Here is an 8,256-nt window from a genome sequence, read left to right as displayed (position 1 = left end):
TCCCAGGACTCCAGGATCATGACCTGAGCTGAAGGCAGATGCTTAACTGACTGAGCCACCCAGGCGTCCCCAAAGATTCCTTTTTGAGAAAAGGAGTAGGATCGATGGATAGATGGATGAGGTGGTGTGGTAGGCAAGAAAGAAGTAGGGTGAAAGTTGTTTTTCAGAGATGGGGAAGAGACTAGACCAGGGCAGCATGCCATCTCTGGAAGGTCCGACGGGACATACTGCAGGCTCTGCAGGCCCGGAGCTCTGACGCGGTGGCGTACGAGCTGTCCGGGAGGGAGGGAGTGAGCGTGGCCGTGCTCCCATCCCTTGCCTTACAGGAACCACGGCCTGTGCTTCTCCACTCCTGGCGACCGCCCACCTTGGCTGGCCTGGCCTTGTGCCTCTGAGGCGACCTGGCTGCTTGCTTCCCCCTACAGGCTGGGTTATGGGGACACTCTTCTCCCCGATAGTGGAGGATGCACCTGAGCCGTGCCTGTTCCAGAGAAGCTGCCCCTGGTGGTTTGAGGTCAGACAGCAGTCACTGCTGCTGCTTAAAGCCAGAGGCTGCTGCATGAGGGCTCTTTGGTGCAGCCCTGGACGGAGGAGCCAGCCACCTGGTCCAGCCTGAGAGCCGCAAGGAGGTCCTGGTCTTTTTCTTGGAGTTGCTGTCCAGTTTGCCTGCTGAGTTCTCAGCCATTTGAGGAATAAGACAAAAGAGTCAGCAGACAGAGCACCAAGACAGCACTGTGGTTACTTGCAAAGTGCTGTGGGAGAGAGTGTTTTGTGGCTCTGGGCTGTGGGCTTCTGTGATCCAGATCGCAGAGTTAGAACTGCGCACCTGTCGGGAAACGGGGCTGCAGCAGGATAGCCCCCCACAAAGGATGCCCTCCAGAAGACCCTGAGGTGCTACAGGTCAGAGCAGGAAGGATGGCTGAGCCCAGTAGCCTGATGACCCCCTGGGGGGCAGCAAGTCTTGGCACAGAGGGAGGTGTCTGAAGGGGCAAGAGGGTTCCCTCCAGCCTCACTCTGATAACCCAGGGCCCACCTTCCATGTTCCAGGACCTCGTCGTCATCATCTTTGGTTTCCTTCCTGTGGGGAGTCGTATTTTCCAGTAGCTTCCTGAGGAGGAGGACCATGTGAGGGCCTGATAGGGCACTGTTCTCCTTTCACGCTTGTTCGAACCTCCCTCTGGTTTAGGCTCTGCACGGCCAGCACTCTCCGTGCTTTAGAGTAAGACTCCGCAGTTGCCTCCCCTTCCTGACCTTGTTGCTGACACGCTGGATGCAACAGGACTCCCAGGTTTTGTCTCCTCCAGGGGGCACTTGGGCCCTCGTCTGGTCCCATCATCCTGGAGTCTCCCAGTAATGTGAGATCACCCCCGGGGTCAGGACAGGGCAGTTTAAACTGGAGAGGTTTTAGGGGCACCTGGGTGGCTCAGTCGTTAAGCGTCTGTCTTTGGTTTGGGTCAGGATCCTGGGGTCCTGGGATCGAGTCCCATGTCGGGCTCCCTGCTCAGCGGGAAGCCTGCTTCTCCTTCTCCCACTTCCTCTGCTTGTGTTCCTGCCCTCGCTGTCTCTCTGTCAAATAAATAAATAAAATATTAAAACAACAAAACAAAACTGGAGAGGTTTTAGAGTGAAGGCTCAGCTGTGAACATGGAGACACTGCATCCAGGCTTCTTGTCACTGATTGTGTAGGTAACCCTGGGCCCTTTCAGCCCATCAGTTCATGGCCTTGCCCACAGGGAAACTTCCTGTGTTGTTTCTTTGATAATCTTCTCCCCTCCGGGTTGCCCTCTGTTTTCTCTTCCTGGGTCTTGTAATCAGCTGTTAGACCACTTGAATTAATGCTTTCCTCTTCTTTTTGCTCTGAATGTCTTGTCTTTGCCTTTCTGTCTACATCTGAGAGGCTTCTTCACATGCTGTCTTCCTGTCCTTTTACTGATTTGTAAGCTTTCTATTGTTTGTTTGTTTGTTTTTTTAAGATTTTATTTATTTGACAGAGAGACACAGCGAGAGAGGGAACACAAGCAGGGGGAGTGGGAGAGGGAGAAGCAGGCTTCCCGCGGAGCAGGGAGCCCGACGCGGGGCTTGATCTCCCAGGACCCCGGGACCATGACCTGAGCCGAAGGACGCTTAACAATTGAGCCACCCAGGCGCCCCTCTATTGTATTTTTAATTGAAGAGGTCTTTCTTATTGTCAGCTATTTTAACTCCAAGCCTCCATTTCTTGCTCGTGGCCACTCTGTGTTGGAGTGTTTCTGGTAGTTTCTTCTGTCATTGCTCTGCGTGCCTTGTCTTCTGGCACTTGTTTATTTGGTCAGCCCTTATGTTCCTTCTGAAAGAGAGGCACCAGAGCCTGCGCAAGGTTTGGGGTCTGAGTGAGGCTTGCTCATCATGCTTCCGCGTGAACGATAGGTGGCCAGCCTCTTGGTTAGATGATGATTGGTTGAGTTTTCTCTCTGTCCCATAGTTTCTCCAGAAAATAATCCCCCCTGCTCCTAGCTGTGGGACGAGGACCTGATAGCAGCCTGAGTCAGGAAGCTTTTTATTTACCAGGCCCCGTGTTTCTGGACGGTGTCCCACCAATCCCTCAGCTGTACCTGATGTCCCTGATTCAGGAGCTGCTCTGGTCCACCTTTTCCAGGGGATAACTTCTGAGTCCTGTGTACCGGCAAGGGAGGGGCAGGAAGCCCACAGCTGTCCTGAGCCAGGCCTTGCACCCTGCCTGGTAGCCACTGCCTCTGTGTCCAGGCCTCTCTGGAGTGGTTTCCAGAGAGACTTAGCTCCCCTAGTGCGCCATACAGTCCTCTGGGCCTTGCCAGGAGTCATTTCCTCTCCTTTCTTTTTTTCTTTTCTTTTCCTTCTTTCTTTTAAAGATTTTATTTATTTGACAGAGAGAGAGAGAATACAAATAGGCAGAGCGGAAGGCAGAGGGAGAGGAAGAAGCAGGCTCCTGGCTGAGCAGGGAGCCCGATGCGGGGCTCCATCCCAGGACCCTGAGATCATGACCTGAGCCGAAGGCAGACGCTTAACTGACTGAGCCACTTAGGCGCCCCTCCACTTTTTGTCTTTTTACCTTTGCATTATTGGAATAGGAGCTTTAGAGGGGAAGATAACAAGCCTGTATATTTGATCTGCCCTGTTTAATTGAATTCCTGTTCCTTATATAAATTTTAGAACCTACTAAAGCAGTACCTGTTTTTTTGAAGAATAATTAATAAAATACCAATAATGAAAACCTCAGTCCCTCTACCTAGATATAACCTTAGAGGGTCAGTGCCTCATAGCTCATCTTGCCACATGTGTGCACGTTTGCTTGTATGTGGAAACCAGATTGGGGCCTTTCCATGTGCTCTGGAAACGTTTCCTGAGGGAATAGTCTGTACTTTCCTCTGGGCCTTGATTCTTTTGTACCCTTGGTACATCTTCTCTTGTTGTTGGGAGTCTGGTGGACACCTTTCAGCCTGTGTGATGCAAGGCCTTGCTCTGGCCTCAGGGTCACTGTGGCCTGGCCCTCCTGCCCTGCACTCTGACCTCCTGCCCCTGGCGGCTGTGTGTTCTCCTCCATGCTGGTTTCACGGTGCACATTCATGGTGCTGAGGTGACTCATTTGATCCTTGTAACCATCCCATGAGGTGAGTGGGCACTGGTTGCACCTCCCCTTGCCCCCTCTCATGGCCTGGTCCTGCATACCTAACTGGGCCACCTCTTTGTGAATGCAGCAGGTCTCTCACCCCTAGCCTGTGCACACGGTACTGTTTCTCTGAGCTCTAGAAGGTGCTTTCTCTTCTCTGGGCTGATGAGAAACGCCTGGCCCATAGCCAGACGTAGATTTCTTGGTTTCTCCCCCTTCTACGTTTAGTTGGCTGCCACTCTCTGCTGTTTCCTCTACAGTCTCTCTAACCCAGGCCTCTGTAGCCAACCCACAGTGACCACCTGGGTTTAGGCCTGTGTTAAGGCCTATGTTGGTGGCTGCCAGGAGCAGGAGGGTCATGGTGGCTGACCTTGACCCAGGGCTTACTGTTTTATGCATAGCCTTGTGGGGCGGGTGGGCACTTGCACCCCCACGTTCAGAGGAGAAAGCCCGGACACAGAGAGGTTAGGTCATGTGCCTGAAGCTGCAGAGCTTGTCCTGTGGAGTATCAGGTATGCTCTAGACAGCTACCACACCCCTGTCTGTGCTGGCCCCGGTCACCCTCACCTGCATTCCCACACGTACCTGGATGCGGCACCAGGCATTATTATCTTTTTTTAAGATTTATTTATTTTAGAGAGCAAGAGAGAGAGAGAGCAGGGGGAGGGGCAGAGGGAGAAGAAGAGGGAGAGAATCTCCAGCAGACTGCCTGCTGAGCTCAGAGGCCAATGCAGGGCTTGATCCCACGACCCTGAGATCATGACCTGAGCCAAAACGAAGAGTCGGACGCCCAACCGACTGAGCCACCCAGGTGCCCCGGCACAAAGCCTTGTTAATGGCCCCGCTCTTGTGGGCCCTCTCCTGGACGCAGCACGTTGTTGGGTAGCTGTGTGTGTCCCAGGGGCAATGGCAGTGACCCTGTGTCTATCAGATGGTAGGGCAGGGAGCAGAAGGATGTCATGGGGTTACATGTGATGGGATAAAGATTATTTTGTATCTGGTCATTTTATGTGTACTGGTATTTCTTACTAATAATTTGCCTTTGTAACATCTTATAACTGGTACTGCATCATAAGCTGGTGATGTGGCATTTCTTTAGCCGAGGGACAAGCTTGGGTCTGTGCTTGTTGGTGTGCAGGGATAGGAAGGGCATGGAGAGGGAGGGTGCAAACAGCGGACTTGGCATCACTAACTGTGTGGTCACAGGATGGAAGAGACCTGGCTGGTGGGTGTGAGGACAGAGGTTTCGAGAGGGGAGAAACCGAAAGACTAAGGAGCGTTATTTAGAGAATACAGTAGAGTCAGAAAATGTAAGATACCACGGTGTAGGGTATGAGGAGCAAGAAAAATGTATGTTAAATACATGGAGCTGCTTGTAGTCAAAAATGCCTCTTGGTCACAGGATATTAATATTTTTACTCCATTCCAGGGTCTGACCCGTGGACCTGTTTCCTGAGAGGCTGGTCATTTAAGCAGCTTCCTGAGAGCTGAAGAAGTCTAATTTCACCTCCAGTTGCTTGCATTGTGCCCTCTTAGGTATCCAAACACAGCCTGTGAGCTGCTGACTTGTGATGTGCCGCAGATCAACGACAGACTAGGAGGGGATGAGACTCTGCTGAACCTTCTTTACGATTTCTTGGACCACGAGCCGCCTCTCAATCCTCTGCTTGCCAGTTTTTTCAGCAAGACCATTGGTAATCTCATTGCAAGAAAAACTGAACAGGTAAATAATCTGCCAGGCCCATGTGGTTTGGGGTGGCAGGCATGGCTGATGCTGATGCATCTTGCTGTCAGCTGTCGCTGTGCAGCGGTATCTCCGGGGCTTGGAGAACGGTGTTTCTGACTGTTCCAAGGGGCATAGTTGGAGCATTGTAGGCTGCTGCTATGTGAGTTGAATTTGAGTAGGAAAGTGGCTTCCTGAGGATATTTCTGCTGGCTAGCTTAGGAATAAGCACATCTTCCTGCCATCCCTGAGAGCTGCTCAGGACTCCAAACCAGGCTAGCTTGTCTTGTCCCGACCAGTCACAGGCATGAGGAATAGGGACATGCCTGCGTCATGACAGGTTCTTAGGATGTCCACCTTCTAAGATCTGCTGCTCTGTTGGGGTGGCAGGTATTTATGTGTTTAGGACACTTATTGTTGCAAAGCAAAGAAAACTTTCAGCATTAGGCTTCTGTAAAAATAGTGAATTCGTTTTGTTAGCTGGAGCATGGTCTTCTTGGAGTCCATTCTTGCTCCTGCCTGTATTCGTGCTTCTGCAGCACCCACACTGTGGACACGCAGAAATAGGGCGTGCATTGTAGGGGTTCCTCAGGCCTGCCACCAGCCCCAGCAGCCAGTCCTGGTGAGTCTTTCACCTTTTATCCCTTCCCACCATCCCCAGTGGATTATTTCAAAACAAGTAACAGATATCGTATGATTTTATTGTTAATATTACCGTGTATACCTCTAAAATACAAGGACTTTTAAAAATTCTTTTTTTAGGGCGCCTGGGTGGCTCAGTTGGTTAAGCGACTGTCTTCGGCTCAGGTCATGATCCTGGAGTCCCTGGATCGAGTCCCGCATCGGGCTCCCTGCTCGGCAGGGAGCCTGCTTCTGCCTCTGACCCTCCCCCCTCTCATGTGCTCTCTCTTTCTCATTCTCTCTGTCTCAAATAAATAAATAAAATCTTAAAAAAAAAATTAAAAAAAAAAAATTCTTTTTTTAAAAAAGATTTTTATTTATTTATTTGACAGAGACAGACACAGCGAGAGAGGGAACACAAGCAGGGGGAGTGGGAGAGGGAGAAGCAGGCTTCCCGCTGAGCAGGGAGCCCGATGCGGGGCTCAATCCCAGGACCCCGGGACCACGACCTGAACCGAAGGCAGATGCTTAATGACTGAGCCACCCAGGTGCCCCTTAAAAATTCGTTTAATTATAACCCTAGGAGGGGACAAGACTGCTGAGCAAATTATCACCCCCCAGAAATATTAACCATAATCGTTCAGTATCATGAAATATCGAGTGAGGGAACAGACTATATTTTACGTATATGTCTGGAGTTCTGAGAAGGTACAAGCTGCAGGGCAGATCGTAGTTCCCTTGGAGAAGTTGTTGGCATGTTGTCAGTGTTCGATGGAACATACCTTTCTCAGGATCCTAGACCTTAAGCTTTGCAAGGGACCTCAGAGGACAGTCTCACTCAGATGCTTTTCTGAACCAGTCAGAGTATAAGTGAAGAATGGGGGGATGCAGGTGGTGAGAGAAGGTATTAGTGGTGGCAGAGGTTCTAGGACATGACACTAAGTCCTCCCTTGCTAGTGACCGGTGTGGGGGGTGAGCGTCGTGGTCAGCATGTCCGTGGAGGGGCGGGGGGGGTCAGCCTGTCCGTGGGGCAGTGGGGGCGGGGGCGTCAGCGTGACCGTGGGGAAGTGGGGTTCAGCGTGGCTGTGGGGAAATGGTAGAATTTCTGAAAACCTTTGATTCTGGTCCTTGCCACTCAGCTCATAATTGCCTTAGCCTGACCATATTTCTCTGCTACTTTCAGATGTTTGCTGTAGTTTACTGCTGCTTATATTTCCTTCTTCTTCCTTTGCCCAGTACATCAAAATAATATGAAATGCACTCTTTCAAAATATTTCTTCTATTGACAAACATTTAACACATTTATATGAATTTCAAACAAGACAAAAATACATGAACAGTCTCCTGTAATACTCGAGAGGCAACCACTGTTGATTATTTAGTTCCTGTTCCTCCCCAAAAGCAGCCGTTCTTTTCCTGTAAGACATTTATTTTCAGATAATGGCATCATACTCTGAATAGTGCACATTTTTTTTTTTTTCACTTAGAAATGGATTTGGTATGTCTTTTCCTATGTAGCTCCCATGTTCTTTCTAGCAGATGGAGTGTCCACAGTATTGCTATACCAGAGTTAGTAGTAACCCAGAAGTTGCTTTGTTTCTAGGGTCGGCTGGGACAGGGCCACAGTGTTTGATCCCAGTTTCCACAGAGACGTGGGCTGCAGTGAACAGACTACATTTTCTTAACTCTTCATTTCAGACCATTTCACACATTTATAGAGAAAATAGTTTATGAACCCCTGTGTTTCTGTCACACAGCTTCAATAATTACATGTTTCTGACCAGTTTTATTTTTTCTACATCCCCTATTTCCAAACCCCATCCCTAGATATTCCCATATGTGTTTCTTTTCTTTTCTTTTTTTTTTTTTTAAGATTTTATTTATTTACTTGAGGGAGAATGCAGAAGCAGGGGGAGCGGCAGAGGGAGAGGGAGAAGCAGGCTCCACACTAAGCAGGGAGCCCAATGTGGGACTTGATCCCAGAACCCTGGGATCAGGACCTGAGCCACAGGCAGAGGCTTAACGGACGGAGCCACCCAGGCGCCCCTCCCATATGTATTTCTACAGGATGAGGACCCTACCAGCACTGGGAGTAGCCCAAAGTGTGGCTGGAGCACAGTTTAACTGTTCATTTGTTGAAGGACACATGACGTGTTTGCACTTTGGTCTGTTACAAGTCGAGCTGCTATGAACATTTGTGTATAGTGGTATGATACATAATATAGTAGTTCTGCCTTGTCCACGGTTTTGGGTACCTGCAATCAGTCGTGGTCCAGAAGTATGATAC

The 8,256-nt window shown here is 50.0% G+C and overlaps 1 protein-coding gene across 12 annotated transcripts in view; it reads left to right on the top strand.

The window, feature by feature from the left end:
• Positions 1 to 8,256, top strand: part of PPP6R2 (protein phosphatase 6 regulatory subunit 2) — a 53,148-nt gene that overhangs the window by 17,591 nt on the left and 27,301 nt on the right. For 11 of the 12 annotated variants that reach the window (XM_034985997.1, XM_034985996.1, XM_034985993.1 and 8 more), the window contains one exon: positions 5,162 to 5,348. In XM_034985997.1, the coding sequence (XP_034841888.1) occupies positions 5,162 to 5,348 (187 nt within the window). Of the gene's footprint in view, positions 1 to 5,138; positions 5,349 to 8,256 lie in introns of all 12 variants that reach the window. The other variant, XM_034986003.1, reaches the window with a different exon arrangement.

The sequence above is a fragment of the Mirounga leonina genome, unplaced genomic scaffold, assembly GCF_011800145.1.
Source record: "Mirounga leonina isolate KUSES-001 unplaced genomic scaffold, KU_Mleo_1.0 Mir_375, whole genome shotgun sequence".
Lineage (NCBI taxonomy): Eukaryota > Metazoa > Chordata > Mammalia > Carnivora > Phocidae > Mirounga > Mirounga leonina.
This window is presented reverse-complemented; position numbering and strand designations above follow the sequence as displayed.